General features: G+C 45.1%; 1 protein-coding gene across 3 annotated transcripts in view; it reads right to left on the minus strand.

Moving 5' to 3' along the window:
- The window catches only part of PAK5 (p21 (RAC1) activated kinase 5), a 141,769-nt gene that overhangs the window by 30,866 nt on the left and 91,610 nt on the right, over positions 1-19,293 (minus strand). For all 3 annotated transcript variants that reach the window (XM_087774392.1, XM_087774390.1, XM_087774391.1), the window contains exon 2: positions 10,248-10,462. In XM_087774392.1, the coding sequence (XP_087630518.1) occupies positions 10,248-10,451 (204 nt within the window). In that variant the 5' untranslated portion in view covers positions 10,452-10,462. The remainder of the gene's footprint in view (positions 1-10,247; positions 10,463-19,293) is intronic.

Here is a 19,293-nt window from a genome sequence, read left to right on the forward strand (position 1 = left end):
TTATTAAATGCAAATTAGGACACAAATAGCAATTACTGTTTTGTTCAGGCTGTAAAACTGTAAAATTCAGTAAAATTCATAATCTCTTGCTATTCTTTTAACTGTGTGATCCTTATAGCTAACAAAAGCCTGTTGGATCTGATCTTGGCAATTAAAAAGCAGAAATGCTCATCCTAAATACTTCTCTTCTGTTGACTTTTTTCTCTCCAAAGACCTGTATCTGAAATGCCCTTTTTTTTTCTGGCCCGCACAGTTCATCCCACAGACAACAGAAAAGGCATTTAAAAGTCTCTGCAGGCAAGTCAGCGTTGCTCCCTGGTAATACACAGCACTTGTCTAGTGTAACTGGATCCCGCGTGAAGAGGAAGACAAGAAAGAAAGAGCAGAAAAGCACTTTCAAATTCTTAGAGAGCCACCAAAGCCCAGGTCTAATCATGTCAGAGCAGGAGATAGAAAAAAACACATTTACACCTGGAGCTTTGGCTCCACAGGTAAGCGAGCTGCTTGGCAATGTTATTTTCCCCCTGATCCTACTATTTATGAGCCAAACTCTGCTGGGATTGAATAAACTTGGCTGTTTGGTTATAATATAGAATATAATTTAATGGGACTATAACCTATATAACAACCTGTATGTTTTCTGTTCTAGACTACAATGGACCAAAACAAGTTCATCAGTAGACCTAGGAACAAATATATCATGGAGATGTGCAGAATGTGCAGTTACTGAACGATTATTATCATTGCATGGTTAAATGGAAGTGAAAGGAGCAAACACTGCCCTAGTGCTGATGTGGAGTGCAAATGCTGCGTGACCAATTTTATATGGAAATCCCCTCCACAGACCTGTTACGAAGCAGGCTGAAACGTCTACCTTGAACAAATGCCATCAGGATGCCCAAGCAGATTTCTCATTACTTCTGCTGTCCGGGTCCGCTTTTGACATGCGGGGAGATGAATTTGCAGAGATTTCTTGCTGCCACCTAGTGTTTCCCACTGCCGGCCACCGACGAAATTTTCTAACATGAACACAACTTTGTATCTGAGGGACTTCAGCAGCACTATTGCAGGTTTGGCCAGTCCGTGGAAATAAGAAATCTCCCGGGGTGTTTTACTCCATCAGCTTTCTCAGCTGAGCCAAGCGAGAGCTCGCTGGACTGAAGCTTGGTAAAACACATTCAGCCTTTCTACATGTTTACCGGGGAAAGAAAGCATTTACTGCTTACGCTTTACCGTTTATTTTCCACGCTTTGCTCTGGGGGATCACTGCCATGGTACAGGAACCAGAAGGACCCTACCACCGCAGCAGCTGCCCTGAATCACCACCTCAGCCTGCCCAAAATCCTGCTTCTGGCCTCAGAGATCTTGGGGGTCAGTGCAGGGAAAGTTTTGGAGGCAAAAAGCTTGGCTAAACAAATGGGAAGGAAAAAACAACCATGTTAGCAGCAATAGAGCCAGAGCTCTCCACCTCCTGGCAGAAAGCTGGGAGTGTGGCTCATTTATCAGGGCAGGCAAGCAAGCAAGAGGAGTTAATGGAACAATTTCCTATAAATTTGTCTTTAGGGACTAACTTCCACGTTAAAAAAAGAACCTGATTATGAGTGTCCTTGATCAGGATCTAATTCCTGGCTCATTTCAGGTTATACAGCGCTACCTGGAGAATATTCCCAGTCTGGTATTCCCAGAGGAGACCAGATTCAATTTCTGAAATGCTGACACTGAGAGTTTGCCCCTTTTATGTGTAGACTTACAGGTTAACGTGTTTCTTCAGCTCTAAAGAAGGCTAGTCTGCCTCAGCAGATGTAGACCAGGAACTCCACATTTACTTTCTATCTTTACTTAGTATATTGCAAAGTTCTGCTCGCCCATGTAAGCTCTCATTAATAAAACTAAAGCTTGCCTCCAATACTAATATTACTGCAACACTAATATTACTTAAAATCACAATGCTGATGCAAACAACATTAAAAACATTCTTTTACTCATTACATTAGAGAAAAGTACTTTTACCCACAGAAGTCTGTGATCTATATTATTGCTTACTATTGCTGCAGGCCCAGGTGAAGTAAATCCTTTCTCACATGAGCAGACCAATTCAAATCAATGTCAAGTGTTGCATGAACAAAGCTTACTCGGATAACGAAGGGTTTCTGAACAACATCCTTAGGTCTCCACCCTGCAGACAGCAAACTCCGACACTACTCCAGGGAAGAGCTCCATGAGCTCAGCGGGACTGTGCAGGTGTTGGTGCAAGCCTGCCGCCAAGTATCTGCAGGAGCAGGGTATTGGCAGCACAAGCTCCTTCGGGGATGTCAGGGACCTTCCAAACAAGGGACACGATCAGCAGGTGACTGATTATCACCCCTCCAAGGCAGAGGAGCAAAATGATGCATTAAAGCCTTAGTGCAGCGCTGAACTCGTCTACATGGCCCAACGCGGACCAAAGCATCGTTCCCTACCCAGAGCTATCTGCATCAGCTAGAGGGACCACCTCTGAAAACCACGTTTCTGCAGGCGTTACTCTTGGGTCATTTGAGCACATTTAAAGGACAGAAACAAGATGGAATGTGCAAAACTTGTTTTGCCACTTACAGTATTTATTCCATGTGGTGGGAGAAGTTTTTTTACTGGCAACCTCAGTGTTTCTCTATGATGGCCAGGTTCTGCTTGTAAACCCTGACACTGGTGTCTACAGTTCAGCTTCAGATAGACCCTCCAAACATACCTGGCTGAACCCGAGGGGTTTGTTATGAGGGACAAATATCTTGGTCAGAAAAATTACGTGAATAATTATTTTCTGGTTCATTAGTTGAACTGAAAAACCGAGGAACATTTTGTATTTCGAGTCAATCTGAAATGATAATGATGCTGGTTTTTCTTCTCCAAATGAGGCTCTAGAAAAACAATTTCAAGTCAAGCTGGATGAAGTGCTTCAATAGCATGAAATGCAATGGTATGAAAATGAAAGAGCTGCTGCTAAAAAGCCGATCAGGAACTTTGCTGCTCAGAAAGCCAGAAACTCAAAACTATAAAGAAGAACTGAGAATGCATCAGTTAAAAGCACGATGGGAAGAGGTGCTTCCTTAGAATAGAATAGACTAGACTATTTCAGTTGGAAGGGACCTACAATGATCATTTAGTCCAGCTGCCTGACCAATTCAGGGCTGACCAAGTTAAAGCATTAACTTGTTAATGTTAAAGTTATTAAGGGCATTGTCCAAACAGTGACAGACTTGGCTTCACTTTATGATGACTCTAGGTTGCCAGTGTGATGCTGTAGTCAAAAAAAATCCGTGCACCCGTTAATGTACGTTTGACAGAGATGAAGCTGTATTAACATCACTGAACGTATGCGGATATGGGTATGGAGAAGACCTGAAGAGGGTGCAAGGAAAGAAGAAACTAGTATTACTGAAGCAATAGCACTCCTCTCCCCTAACTTTTGTCCTCGGGCAGTTTTTCACCTCACCTGACCTCCCTGCCCAGGGTCCATCGGTGGCGAGGGATGGGCAGCTCCCACCGTGGTGGCAGCAGAAGACGAGTTGCTATAACAGCTCTGCTCTGGTCTGCTTCCCAGGGTGCTTCACATCCAAGGCTGCTTTGATCTTTGAAACCAAAATATTTCAATATTTTCACTGAAAACCCTGAAACAAACAATTTCTGATCTCCAAAATGTACCCTCTTCTAGCTGACACTCTTTACAGTGAAACTGCATTTTCCATAAAATGAACTATTCATCTGAAACATTTTTTCCTACTCTTTTATTCGGGCATTTTCTCTCTTGTCGAACGCAACTTCACAGGCAGTAGCAATATTCTTCTAAAGGTCTTACGTAAAAACCTATAATTTTCTGAAATCAGACAATCAGAAATAGAATAGAAAGTTTCCTCTGTGTAATGGAGTACATATCAGAACCTATTAACCTAGTCATATAAATTATAAAATACTTCTGAGCTGTGTACTTCTTGCATTTATTTGTACTGTGGCTGATTCTTATTTGTACAGTGATAGATTTCCTGCAAGATTACACAAAATTGGCAACGTGGCTCTTGCAGTAAGACACATCCATGGACACTAGGTGGCATATTTGTATTATATCTGCACAGGGGGGTACAGAGATTAACTGAAGTAGCATTGTCACCTAAAAACGCGGTAAATCAAATAGCCCTCAAGAGTGAAACATTATCCCTTTACAAGAAAAAGCTTCTACTTAAACGCGTTGCTGTAGTTTATTCTGGCACCGTGTAGCATCAAATGCATTCCTGTTTGGTGACCAAAATAAACTGAAAGTGGGGCTGCCTCACAGGACACTTGCAAATCTGACCATAATCACTTGTAGATGAAGATAATCACAGAAGAACTGAGGCTGGAAGGGACCTCTGCAGGTCATCCAGTCCAACCTCCTGCTCAAAGCTGGGCTTACATCAAAGTCCGGTCAAGCTGCTCAGGGCACTGTCCATCAAATTTTGCCCTCTCCAAAGGCTGAGATCCCACAGCCCCTCCGGGCTGCTATCCCGCTGCTCAACCACGCTTGCTGGCAAAACATTTTCCTTTTACCCAGATTTTCCTATGCTGCAAGGTGTTGGCTTTTGTCCTTTTTGGAGATGCCCCCTCCACCTTCTCTCCTCCCGGCTGAGCATGTGCCAGGCCCAACGTGTGATTGCAAAGCATGTAATTAGGAAAGGTTGAGTTATTAAGCATGAATTTTCATGATGTGGTTACAAGGAAGGCCCACGAGATGTCAGCAGCCTTCCAGGTCCTGTCCCAGCAAGAGCAGTGCTGTGGGTCCGCAGCAGCCTGGTGGGATGGGAGCCAACCTTCTTCAAGCAAGAACTTCAGACTGTCCCATCTACAGAAGTTACACAGGAGGAACAAGTAAAAGGAGGAGCTATCAAGGAGAGGTAAAAATCGGGGAGGGTGAGGAAGAAGAGTCAGGACAACCGTCGATTTGTCCATCCGCCCCCAAGCAGCGGGAAAAGCCTTTGAACAACTCTTCATTTCTAAATCCCCCTTTTCATGGTCAGGTATTCCCTCTGTGCAATTCCACATGGGAGGAGAGGGCTGGGGGTCATCTAATGAGAGCTGGACATTTCTGGCCGCTCAAGCCCAGACAAGGACCCCTGTTCATCTCCTCTCTTTGAGGTCTTTGACCACTCAGCACTGCTATGCACGGCTCTGCGCAAATGCTCCGTGTCCTCCATCTAAGCAAGGGAAGCATGTCAATGTAGGAAAAAAATGACACCTTAAACGAGGCTTGATTTCATTGCCGGAAATACTTTAAGAGGCCAAATAGGATGGGGAAGAGAAATATCTGTTTTTCCTTCTGTCAACATGCACTGTAAACAGAAGCTTTGATTTTCATGTCAGAGCTATTAAAAGGGCCACGACCAGTAACTCATTTTCTGATTATTTTTCCCTGTGTAACAGAGAGGCTGAAATACACCAGTAGAAGCTTAGAAAGGTTTTAAAGATTACAGTTAACTCACCAGTATTGGGGTCAATGTTTGAAAGGCAGAAGTGAGAAAAACTAAAGCTAATAAGACAAAACATATAGACTAGACCACTGAAACGCGAGGATGAAAGAGAGAGAGAAAAGCCAGTGACCCTGTGGTCTGTCCCCTACAGAAATTCTCTGCCCTGCAACACCCACACGCTGCAGGACACCAGGTAAATGAACTACCGCCAGCTAATGGCACAATTAATGTGCATCTCAAATTAATGTGTATCTCGGCTCAGCCGCGGGGCACTCAAGGGCGTTTTGGCAAAATGATAGAAAGTATGTTGTTTTCTCTACTTTTAAGGCAGCTCAACCCACAGGGCACAGAAGAGGCTCCTTCCATTTTGCCGACAATGCAGCATCGATGTCAAGCTGAGGATCTCACCCTGCCTTTGCTGGCTGAACACTGACCCCTCTGCACTGCCAAGCTGTGCTAATGCTCATCCCGGTGTATGTCAGCCACCATGGGGCAGCGAAAGCCCTCATCCCCTTACACCCTGTGTTTTCAAGGGAATAAAATGGGGGAGAAAATACAGGAAACATGAAATTCCACCACACGAGCATGGCTGCATTTACTGCAACGTGCTCAGGGGAGAAGGACATGCAGAGGTCCCAGCAGGAAGGATGCAGCCCTCTTGATGCCTTTGCATATTTGGCCACCCAAATAACTCACAGCCACCTCCCTCCTTACTCAAGGACAAGCCCTCCACCATGTCATCCTCAGGTTGAATACGTGGATCTTCCTGACGGTGTGGGTGGGTGAGACTACCCAAAGCATGAACAAAACCAAAGCGACAGTGGCTTCATGCACGTACCAGCACAGACAGCCGAAGAATAACCCCAGTGTGGTGGTTTTTCAGAAACAAATGGCATTTTTTTCCTCCAGTAACTGACAGAAGTGAGGATGCTCAGCTGTTCGCTGCATTGGGAAACACGAGAAGGGATTTTAACAAGTCTTCAGCGCCATCCTGCTCCCACTGACAGCAGCAGACATTTAAGCATCTTAACGAAGCATCTTTACAAAGCCAGCGCTAAGCTCTTTTGGCAAAAATCCCCCAAATAAGGGTTCTGGTGCTTGTTTTGCTAATATTTCGAGCAGAGTGGAGAAACCATGAAGAATGAGTTTTGCTGCCTGAGGACAATGCATTTGCTTAGTTATTGATTCTGAAGCTTCCCGAAAATCTAAGGATGGCAAAAAACTGAAGCTCCTGTGTAGCGCAATGGTGATGACAGGCCAAGCATATTGTGTGCTGAGGGCAAAGACGCAAACCGTGAGCGCCAGGTACACACGGGACAACTACAAAGTACTGAAGCAAGAGGACTGAGAGGCCTGGCATCAGGATCTCAGACTTCATGAAGCCCATTTTAAGTACAGAAAGACACAGGCGGTTCAGATTTTTCACGCAGAGATGCTTTCAGTGAAAAATCAGCCTTTTTTCAACCCCCAGTCTCCACACCCCAAACCTATCAAGATCACTGTTGCTTTCTATTTTTCATGAAATTTTCTGCTGCGTTTTACTGACTCGTGTTAGCATCTGAAATACACAATACTCTGCTGGTACCGGGGTCACCCACACCGAGAAGGGGAATCCCATTATTGTCTCTCCTCATGCTTGAAATGAATGAATTTGCACAGTCAGCTCAAGCTGGGATTCTAACACTGGTATTACCATGACAAGCCACTGCCACCCGCGTGCAAAAGCACTACAAGCTTTTCATCCCAGCCAACGCAGAGGCAGGGCGATGACATCCCCCAGGATATTTGGGAGCCCAGGGCACTGCCTCTTCGTCATCACTGCTGCTGCCTTTGAATATAGATGGAGCAGTGAGAATATTTATCATTCATTGGTTTTATCCAAAGGGATACACTATGTACCATCAGATCCTATCTGCTTTGCAGGCTGAGAAACTAGCAAACACCACTAACCGGGAAAGCTGCAAAACCTACAGAAGTCAAGAAAAAGTCTTTCCCTTCCTTTGCTTCAGCTTTGGGTGAAGCCCAAAGCAAGCAAACACCAGTTCTGTCTCAAAAACAAGAAATTGTGCTCTGAAAGTCTACCTCGATGATCCGTGTACTCTTCAGTCGCGAAGGAGCACCTATTAGCAGGAACGCTTCTGCCTCACACCATACAGGTAGTCAATACTGAAGTAATTAAACAGAGAATAAATTTAGGAGAGCAGAATAGCGGAGTTACAGAGCTGCTGTATGACCTGAAACCACAGCACTACCTCTGGCCAAATGCCTCCGCCTAACTTAATATTGGGACTTCAGGACACAATTATGAATCTTCTTCTGCTACACCTCAGTGCATTCACAAGTGCGTTAATTAAACTATCAACTTGTGGGTGGAAAAGAGAAAAGTTGTAAACAATACTGAGATCTCGGAACCTTCGGTTCCTACCTTTGCGAACTGCAAGTGCATTTTAAATCTTCAGTCTCACTGAAGTTATGAAATCCTCAGTGCCTCAATAACCTTTTAACAGAAGTAAAGGTGCTGGTGCATGTACATACATAAAAAATTCGTCTAAATTAAATGATTATGCTGAACTAGTTTAGCAACATTAAATATTCTTAGTTTTAAAGTGGCCACAACTCAGTTTCTCTCCATAAGTTAAGATATATCAAAACAAGGCATGTTAATTCTTAATAAATATACAGTAAAATGATATCTTGCAATAGAGTTAAAAGCAAATTCTCAGATGACAGTCAATGCCTCTTAGTTGCTATTAAAACTAACCTGTCTTTTCTAGCACTATTATGGAGGCCCATTTCAATAGGCTGTAACTGAGTCTCAGATAGGGAAAGTAACTGGAGGGTGAAGGCACAATTTCTTGAAACGTTCAGTCTTAACCCCATTTCCTCATCTAACTATACCTTTGGAGCGGTGGCATGCAATTAACTGCAATTTGGGTAATCTGTTTCTAAATTCACGTCTTCCATCTATGCAGAAAACGCTTCCCACAGGTCCCTCCGCAGACGGGCTTGTTTGTGCTGAGCCCCATGGCCACTGCCGAGATGGGTACCGGGTTGCAGGCATCCTGTCCCCGGGACATGCATGTCGTGGGATGCACGGCCGCATCAAGGACCACCACGGCCCAAGGCTACACTGGAAGAATGAGCTCGGCTTGGGAGCCGCATTTTGGCTCCGGGCCCCAGCCCTTTCCTGGCACAGGATGGTTTAGTTCAGAATTGCATCCCTGGTATATGCACATATATAGACCCCTGATATATAGACATATGTAGACCTCTGATACACAGACAGAAAAGCAAGAATTGACAGTTTCTGAAACAACTGACAGGGATTTTCGCCACTTCAAAATGCAGGAATTACTCGTTTGGGGCTTGACCCTTCACACCCCGCATTGTGTATTGCTTCAATGGGACTCTGCACATAAACCAAGCTATGCATATGTCCATTTGCAGCCTGAGACCCAGAGTCATATTGCCTGTATGGTGCTGAGAAAGCTAATACATTTTAAACATTTTTAAGCTTATGGATTTATGGCTCAAGAACTGCAGAAAAGAGATGGTACTGCTGCAAGACAGTAAACTGATTTTTTTTTTTCTTTTCATTTTAAAACACCTTTATACATTCATGTCAAAACATCCAGGGATATTTTTGGTGTTAAGAAGGGCTGTGAAACAAAGTTGCTCTGCTCCCCTAGCAGGAAAAGGTTTGCCTACTTTTTTCCTCATTATTCTGGGCCTCTATTATACAGTAAGATATTTTACTACAGCAAAAAAATCAAGACTTTAGTTTTATCCCTCTTGTCCTGTAGCAACACCCAGCAGTCCTGAACAGCAAGTGATGAGTGTCCTTCAGGAGCAGGCAGTAAATGTAAATTTAGCAAAGAGCACTTCTCAAATATAAATACAGGGTCTGTGCTCTCTGGATTATCTGATTTTCCCCTGCTGCAGAAAAATCCATGTGAAAATGAAATCCTAAATTTACTTTGCAGCTGCATGATGGCGAGATGCACATGGCTGGCCGGCTACAGGCAACCACCAGCACACAGGTGCGATTTACTGGGATGTTAGGATGTGCAATCCCAGAAACACTGATAAATCAGGGCAAAGTTGTCTACCGGAATCCTGAGCCTCTAAGGATGGGGATCCCAGAGCCGCGCTGGTGCCCTGTCTAGTGCTGCTCCACCCTCCGAGCCAAGTTTTTTCCCCAGCTGTCCAGCCTGAACCTCCCAAGCCACAACCTGGGGCTGTTTCCCCTCATTTTACCACCCATCGAGGAGCTCAGCTCCATCACCTGTGTTAGCCCCTCTGGGCAGCAGCAGGTGGCAATGAGATCCCTCCCTGAGCTCCCTGCCCGGCTGAAAAAGCAATTTAATTTTTTTCCTTTGGTGTACTTTTCCCGCTCTTCCTTGCTCCAAACTGCCTTTGACTAAAGCACTGTTCTTGAATTAATTATCAAGGAGCTTTATGCTGCAGAGGAGCATCATTTTGGGCCTCCACCGGGACTTGCGGCTTTTTCTTCTGCAGCCCAGGAGCGTGAAGGCACAGTCCCTGCAAGGCCTGTGACTCACACTCTTCTGGGACGTTTGTACAAGTTTTATACATATAACTCTCTTTCTTTGCAGCTCTACTATTAAGTATTTGGATTTGCAGCTCTCTCTGTACTTGCACACCCCCCAGCCATGCCTGCCTCCCGGGACAGCCACTATTGGTGTTACTTCATTAAGGTTACATGCAATTAAAAGGTAGGTTAGGAAATTCAAAGGTGACTTTGCACGATACCTTCATAGGCGCGAGCTGGATAGGAGTGATGCATGAGGGATCCACCATAGGCTTTGGCCTGTTTGCCGTGTCCGCCAGCAAGCTGTGCCACTGCTGAGGTAGTCCTGTGAACTTCTGCTCCCGGTGGTCAAAGCCAGTGTGAACCCGATGCTCGAAGTTAGAGGGCCCAGAGATTTCAAGCCTTTTCTTCTTTTTCCCGAACATGGTGGAAAAATCTGGAGAAGTCATAGGGAAACAGGAAAGAAAAGAAAAAATAAAATCTTTATGCTTTGTTGCAACCTGCAGCCATTCTCTCTGCTGCATAGATAATTTTAGTAGATGTTATTAGCCAAATACCTATATGAAATTTACTCCACACATACTGTCTTTGAGATCTATGCAAGGAAAGCACTTATCTGACCTCCTCTCACAGCATCTGAGATTTTAAGAAACTAACCCAGGCTCTAATCTATATATGTTCATAATACCTTATGAAACAAGGAAATGCCTCTATTCCCAGCAGAGAAAGCCCCAGGTCCTACTTTCTACTCCTCCCTCTGCTAGCTGCTCGTGCTGCAAGTTGCGTCCCGTGAAAGCTCACAGCCCTGAGCAGTACCAGCAGCAGTGTACGGCTTTGCTCGGAGGACAGCACACAGTGCAAGGGGCGAGCCGTGCCCCGACACGCCACGAGAGCAAACGCGCACACAGCTTTGCATCTTAAATCTATACGCCAGATCTTGGAGAAAAGACAACCCATCCCAGATGAGAGCCTGGCCCCGCTACGTTCATATCTCGATCTCACCCAGCAGCAGTTAAAAGGGGATTTATTCCTACGCCATTTCAGCGATGCACATAGATGGAGAGCCGGCTCCCAGCCAGCAGACTAAGGTGGGATTCATTACAGTGATGGCCCTACTCCTTTTAAGGTCCAGGAGGAAGGATCAGCTCCTTTGGTCTTTGTAACAGGTAATGTGGAGAAGAGAGAGGAGTCCAACGCTGGGCAAGCAAGGAACTGGAGGCTGCTGGAGGCAACGTGACCTTCCCAGCTCGTGCATTGCTGGAAAGACCTGGGTTGACCTGGCTGCCCAGTAAAGCTAATTGTTACAGCACTTACTCTACAGAAAGCGAGCGTTTTGGTCAACTATTTAGTTGTTATCTCCTGACAAGAGTGGGTTTGTTTGCCTTCCTGCTGTCTGCTTTGACCCTCCTGAGAAGCCTGGGGAAGGCAGCACGAGCAGATAGCTGGGGCAAGAGAGGTTTCAGAGGCAAAGTGGAAGGAGGCATGAGCTGCAAACTGAAAGGGATGAAGGTATTTGCTCACTCTATTGGCATAGAAAAAGCCAATACACTCAGAATCTGGCTTAACCCTTGGGTTTGGTGGGTCCCACCTTACAGCAAAGTGGAGCCTAATGGTTATATTGAGGCAAGTTCAGAATTGACTTTCTGAAGGACTCCAGACACCTGCTGCATAAGGCAAGGAAAAATTCTTGGTCCCAGGGAAACAGAGAGAGGTCCTGTTGCTTTTCAATGAAATACTGTCCTGTCCTGGAAAAGTCCTCTGCCTGCTTTCTGCTGTCTCAAAATAGTCCTCCGCCCTGATCTCACGGCCATTTCAAGCAGGGCTCGGTAAGCCCTTGAGCAGCATCTGCCTGAAATAGCGGCGGGGCGAGGAGGTCATCAGCATTTTAAAACCTTGGACCACAGGAGAGACTCAGCTGTAAAGGTGCTGCCCTGACTTTATGATTCAAGAGGCGGAGAAGAGAAGCTCAGGGAAGAAAATATAGCTGCGTTGCTGCTGCAAAGAAAAAGATGGGATGATAAATCAGGTATTTATTCCACCCTCATTCCTTTTTACTAGTTTAGTTAAAGATCAGGTCCATTATTTGAAAATTGATTGCTGGCTGCTTTGTAAGCCCCCCCCCTGTGTATTTGCAGGTGATTATGGCTCCCTTGTGTGTATTTTCGTTAGACGGAGCAGACCTGCTCCTGTCGGCCACAGGTCCCATCTTCCACACCTCCCTCTGGCTTCGCTCCCCTTCTCTGAACTCCCTCCAAACCTCCTGCCCTTCTGACAGTCTCTCTCCATCTCTGTTAACTCTGGTATCTTCCTCACCTTCCTCTCCTGAAACCTCTTATGATCGCCTTACCATCTAGCCCTTTTTCCACTTCCAACATCATCATCTTTTTATTTTTAATGCCAGTGGCATGTCGGGTACCTTGTGGCACTTGCAGAGGTGCTTCCAGCCGAACCCAAAGCCATCACGGTTGGCCTCTGGTCAAAGATTATTTATTTTCAAGGCTCAAACAGAAGCAGCCAGCAGTTCAAGTAGTAGCTTGTATTCACCGCTCATCCCCAGGGCTCCACAAATCGCAGCCGGCTGCAGATCAATGGCACTGGATTGATTTCATTCACCCTCTGGGATGTGAATCTATGGGGTCTATTCGAGTCACATTTTAAACCATCAGCTCTAGACATGTACTTCTTCATCTGATCAATGCCAGTACCTGCAGGGTTTTTCGCTAGACTTGCACCCTAATGCAGCTGTTGGATGCTTGAAGTCCTCTAGAGCCCCAAACAACATCAGATAAATAAAAGCACATCAGCTGGCATACTGTATATTGCCTTTTTAAATATATACAGCAGACTCATTCAACAAGATACTGCTCTTTTGTTTTTAAATTGCTCTTTGATACGTTGCGCTCTCTTGTTTTAATACCATTGCAGCTAGAAGCAAATGTGAAATTTGGCCCAGCGGGACCATTACTTTCTCAGGAAAGTATTTTAGTCTCAAACCTGATGCCAAGACTATGTTTTTGCATGGGGATGGTGTCTGAGGCCTGTCCCCTCTTTTGACTTCAGCTCATCCTTAGATCAGCTTAAATCGACCGTGAAGCTACAGCAGGAGAGACAGGGAGTAATACTGGTACCTTGCACAGCAAGGGATGGATTCAGCCATGCAGACAAATGCTATGCGTCTGGATGGCTGGAGAACATCCCCTGTGGGGCTGTGCCTGTGAAAGGTGACTGGGAAACCTGGCTGATGGTGGTCTCAGCCCCGTGGGAGTGGGGTAGGACTCCCCCCATGGCCACCTGGCCCAGCTCTGCACACAGTCTCTTGATGCTACCAAACAGAGCAAAGCCTCGACCAGCTCTTACGGGTATCAATAATAAATGCTGTGCACTGCTGCTTTGCTTCATCTGCCAGCAAGGTCTCTCTGTTTCACTGCAAAGCTGACCTGTCCTTACTGTGGTCCCTCTAAATAACTGTAATTAATATACACAGCAATCGCAAGGAAACTTCATTTCCCCTGACCTCCCCCAAAGAATGGGAATGATGCTACTTGTTTTCCTTAGTTGTCTGAGGATGCGGGTTTGGGGCTGCCAAGGCAGTGAAACCTCCTGCTCTTGGCTCCTAAGAGCCCTGGCTCAGTCCCTTACAAGGTCCTTCTCCTTAGACCTCAAAAAGGAGAAATGATTAAATCTCTTTGCCATATCTTTATTGATACAATACAAAAAATAAAGCATTTACTCATTTCATTAGGTGTGGAAGTAGAAAACATCCTGGACAAGTAAATAAATGAGAAAGGTACCTCTTATTCCTAAAGCAATTTGATAAGCCTTGGAGAGCTAAGTGCTTTGAAGAGAAATGATGAACCTCTCCAGTTCCCCAGGATGCCAGAAAGTACGCATACAACATAAACGTTACGAAATTTCTATCAAGATCACAAAATACGTTTTATTAAAAAAGACGTTCATTCAGGCACCTATCCATTCTCCGTCAAAACAGCAAGCCTCTCGCAGCCATTAAGAAACCCTCATTTTCTAGTGGGATTAGTTAGGAAAACATCCCACAGACAACGGGGCAATCGCCTGCATTTAGCGGGGGCAACGGGAGGTACGTGGCTGCGGGGCTGCCCCTGCGGCATCCTCACCCAGCCCTCCCCATGCCAGGGCGCTCACCCTTAATAATTCCTCCTGACAGCCTCCAACGTACCCCTGATCCTGCCAGGTCTCTCAGCAAACGCCATCTCTCGCTCCAGCTCCTCCTGCGCTCGCCCTCGCAGAACGAAAGGAAACGAGGTGTCATACTTCTAATTTGTTGCTATTTTTGTGGGGATCAGCACAACCAGGATGTCTGTCCTCTACTTGCATGTGCTTTGCCAATGAACAGCCTGGCTGATTTCAACACCACATTCGTGGCACAAGGTGATACTCAACACGAGGCAGGCTGGGGGAGCCTGGCCAACAACAGCTACTATTGATGGCAGTAGGCTTGAGGTAGCTCCAGCAGAAAGAAAAAACAGGACTCATCATGATGGGGCTTCAGTAGGGTATTTCTGTAGCAAGACTTTGCTTATCCTTATGCTGAAGTGATGTAGCACATTCGTTTTTCATTTATAAATGGGAGATTTGAAGGAGGTAGTCCTTCAATTGCAACAAGCAAAGGATTTAGTAAGTGTGATGGTGTGAGACCAGAAGCAAGTCTGTTCTTAACTGGGGAGCCAGGAGAGAAGTCTCTACTCAGCTCAGGCCTGCGATGCTGAGGGCCTCCTCCAACCCATGGTCCAACCGTGGCACAAGAATGAAGACAAGGGACTTTCTTTACCAAAGCCATGATGGAAAAAATACGGACATGACATTTACTGGAGGAAAACACAATACTGGTGGGGAAAATCAGACTACCGTACTGCCTCTCCTGCCGACGACGGCTGAGCAACCCACAGCAGTGCTGGTCCCAGCTGTGCCACTGGGGAACGGGGAAGAAGCAGGAGAAATGTGTGAGCTGTGCTCTATAGATACAGCTACCCAAAACCTTTTACAATGGCAGTATTTGTGTTATTCAAGCTTCTGGCCAAGAACGGAGTAGTGCCAGCTCTGCTAGTGCTTGCTGAACACAGCTCCATCCAGCTGCTGCAGGAACCGAGGTAATGCTGAAAGGGTGCTATCAGGAGCAATCACTGCATCTTGCACTTAATGCTGTTTACTCTAGTGCCTAACAAATCAAATTACATGCTAATCAGCACACACTGCCTGTTAGATCTATGCCAGACTTGGCTCCTTTTCATTTCACTCCTTTCTATGCACAGAAATAATTCACTGAGCACCACAGTGCTGTGGACTCCCGGAATGGTCCGAATTTCACGCATGACCTCCAACAACAGATCGGGTCCCCACACACAGAGAAAATTCCCTGTGTCCAAGATGTTGCCCGTGCAAGGTGTGAGAGACAGACCAGCAAAGCAAATGCACTCTGTCAGCTACTGGACCATCGTCGTGCTGCCTCCCAGTCACAAATGAAGTTATTTTTCCAGCAAGAAGTATCCTATAGCCCTACCCTGGAATAAGAGGGTGGCTGTATTATTTTGGGTGCCAGAGGGGCCCATTCAGGTCCTCCCACAAGGGTGTCTGTGCTCAGGGCAGGATTTCCAGCAACAGCCTTCCCACAAAAAGTTAAAGCCTTGCCCAGCTTGTATCCCTGAGCTCACGTTCAGAGGTGACAGGTTGGTTCAGCCTCATACACTTGGCCCCATCCTCGGGTTTTGGTGGGTTGTCCCTCCCCTGTACGTGAGATCAGGGGACACTCAGGGCGACTGATGAACTGAAAACCTCGAAGTCCAGATTTATGTAAATAGCCTCAGAACAAATTTTGGCACTTAGAGCATGTAAAACCCGAGGCAGCTGGAATAAAAAGACAAAAGGATGCCTTCGATCCTAAAGTTAATCATAGTCTGTATCTTCTATCATATCCTAAATAAGAGTAATTCAGTCAATCCACCAAATAAGAGAGAAGTCTGCTCAACTCTGCCTGACTTACGAGTGCTAGACCCTTGTTCCCAATGAAAAATTCAGAGCCACTTTTTTCTTCCCCTCCCAGTAGCTATTCTTTTAGGTTAAAAACTAGGGAAGTTGGAAAGACTTATTTTGTCTTGTAATATTGAAAACTACCAAGGAGTCCCAAATGCATCTGCAAAGCACTGACAATGGCACTTGCCATCCCAGATGAGCCCACAGACTAAGACTGAGCAAAGGTCTGTGCAATTTTGCCATACATAAAAACATACAATAACCTTATAAAGTTGGTAACTAGAATAACAAAGTGAGATGGGTATTTTTACTTAAAAATGGAGCTTCTAGTGACTGTGCACCATAGCTACATAAACCCTGGCCGTTTTTTTTATTATAGTATTTCAGCAGCCAGATGCTGTGTCCCACTAACCCAAGGAAATCATCCGTGTCCAGCAGCAGCATAACCCTGAGCCGCCCTGGGAAGCCTGCAAGTATTTCTTACGCACACCTTGCTGCTGCTCCGGCACCTGGCTGGGCTGTGCATATTCCCTTGGGAAGGGCCCAGTGTTCATCGCCTACCTCAGCCCAGCAACACGTTTGCTTTTTAAACAACCATCAGTCAGTTCATTTTCAATTAGGAAGCACACACCACGTTAAGCCTGTCAGCCTGTATTTTTTCTGCAGGGATACCCTGTGGTTCCTTTGCTGAGCAAGCAGCAGCCCCCTCCCCTCGGGGACAGGCACACTATTAGCATCTGGAAATTGCCTTCGGGCACACCGAGTATCATCTGCAAGCCCAGAGAAAAGGGCAGCAGCGAGGGCTTGAACCCCCCAACGCCCCGTGAAAAGGCACATTTTCCCCCAAGGCGGCAACAGCCAAAAAACATCAATAAAATACTTCATTTTCAAAAACTTTTAAGAAGATTGTTAGGAACACAGATTGCAAAACGGGAGATGGGTGGGGGTCGCTTTCCTTTGATAATTTTTACTCACTAATAATAGTTTTCTGTAGCACAAGGACCTCAATTATTCCTCCCCAGAGCAAACAAAACGCAGTAATACATCATTAGCTTTGCCAGCTTCTGGTCCCGTGCTCTGATTAATTGTAACCTTTCCCGATATTTGATTGTAAATGAAAGAGTATGAATTGAGAAGCACAAAATTAAATTAACGTGTCAAGCCAGCTTGCATAGCCAGTACCGCAGATAGATGTGAGCTGGGCTGATACTCAATCTCAAGGAGAAAGCAAATGTCTGGTATGGACTGATGGCAGCATAAATCGCTAAGAAATACTCTGTAAGCTAGAGAGGTAAAAATGATGTTGGTTCTCCTTCAGCTCACACTGGTGCAACTCCCTGCTGCTGAGGCAAGCGGAAGGAGACCAACATAGACCTGTGTATCTATATAGCTATAAAACTGAGGAAAATGGTTAATTTTTTTTTTTTTTTTAATAAGGAATAGCCACAACAACAGTTTTGTATTTCGTTTTTGTTTGCTTTAAGGATGGTTCTAAGCTTCCCAGTGGGGACTCTCTGCTGCTGGCTGCAATCAGAGCATGAGTTTCCTTTGCAAAGAAAAAAAAAAAAAGCGTCTTGATTGCAGGCATACATTTTTTAGAAGAATTTACCTCTATTTTTCTATTTTTAACTGAAAATACAGAGAATACTACCCTGTTTTTCCAGAGATGAAACAAGAAGCAATACCTGGAAAGCAGAGCAGACTGAATGAGAAGCCAGTAAAATTAATGGAAAGGGTCTTAAAAATGGCACTGGTTTCAGGGCAGGCCTGACACACCACTGTGACTCTGGGGCAGAGGAGAAATGCCGTTTGACTTCCCAGATACAATACTCCTGAATACTTCCCTAACTCCCAAAGGATCTTTCTGGGTGTACAGGATGAACAGGGGGCACCCAGGAACCGGGGGGCAGGAGCGCACTCCAACCACAGGCAGGTGGGTCCTGCGGTCATGTCTTGTATTTATTCATCCATTTGCTGGTCTTATCTAGAGATCTCGTTACTTCTTTAGCTAGACGGTAGCTTCAGACCTCGTGAAAGGATACTGTTTGATGGACAACCCCAAATGCAGCAGAATACCAGGTTGGTTCATCTGTCTAATTAGAGACTCCGTCTCCCGCAATCCCTGCTTAACCGTCTGCTCTTCGCAATTATGATTTGAGCATTTCAATTTGGGAACAATAAAATAAACCCTTAGAAAATGTTCTGACATACCCTACTAATGAATCAAGACGACGATTTTAAACATCGACTCTCTGGCAGCAACAAAAAGGACCTACAAATCCTGAACGAACTAAGTCAGCCCATACAGCCCGATTTTTGAGTCTTCTACCATCCCGCTAAGCTCTTCCACACATAAATAGTGTCACTGATGAAAAATTAATTACTTGTGACCATACAGTTTTTCCAGACTAACTCTATCTTTTTTAATTCAAAGAAAGTATAGAAATACCATTTTCAATGCATGTCCACATGAGTTTTAGACACAGAAAAGCTTGATGGTCAATAGGAATCAACTTATTCCCATGGATTTTCAAGGTGCCTTATGTTTTTTGAGATGGGACAGACTCCTAAGTCATTTAAACACTATTAAAATACATGCTTAATCATGGAAAAATATATACTGATAGACTAGACCACACTCAATAAGCACAAAAATGCCATCCTTCCCAAAGCCCCTCATCTACCCTACGGCATTCTGCTCACTTCAACCTTAGGTCAAATCAGCCAGTTTTTCAGAGTTCCCATGTCACTGCACAACATAATAAAAATATATTTAAACAATTACCAGCTGCCCAGGACTTGTCATTGTCCACATTTCTTTTCAATCCCACAATACCTTGTTTATGGTTGAAAATGCTTTCATTTGTCACGGCACAGTAGGGTGTCTCTTGATAGCTGGCCCATGAGACATATCCAATAGAAATGCACAACGGAACAAAACACAGGAAAAAATAATAACAGAAGGCAGCGCATGCTTCTAGAGAAATACCAAAAGCCAGTACAGAGTGGCCAAACTAGGATTGATGTACTCCAGGGAACAATACTCATTCTTCTTATTGAAAGCTACTCTTGTACGAGGACTCATTTCCACACGCTGACCGACATGTGCTTTCCTAATTTAGAAAGTCTTGTGATTCCCAGTGGATTTTAATGCTCAGTAATTTTCAGCCGAGTAGCTTAAACGCGTGTATTATAGTCAGTCACTCTCTATTATCTTATACACATGCCCACAATGTACAGAGGTTCCTGCAGTGAATTAGT

Source organism: Nipponia nippon, unplaced genomic scaffold (genome assembly GCF_047370975.1).
Source record: "Nipponia nippon isolate SJK-2023a ecotype South Korea unplaced genomic scaffold, ASM4737097v1 scaffold_4, whole genome shotgun sequence".
NCBI classification, from domain to species: Eukaryota; Metazoa; Chordata; class Aves; order Pelecaniformes; family Threskiornithidae; genus Nipponia; species Nipponia nippon.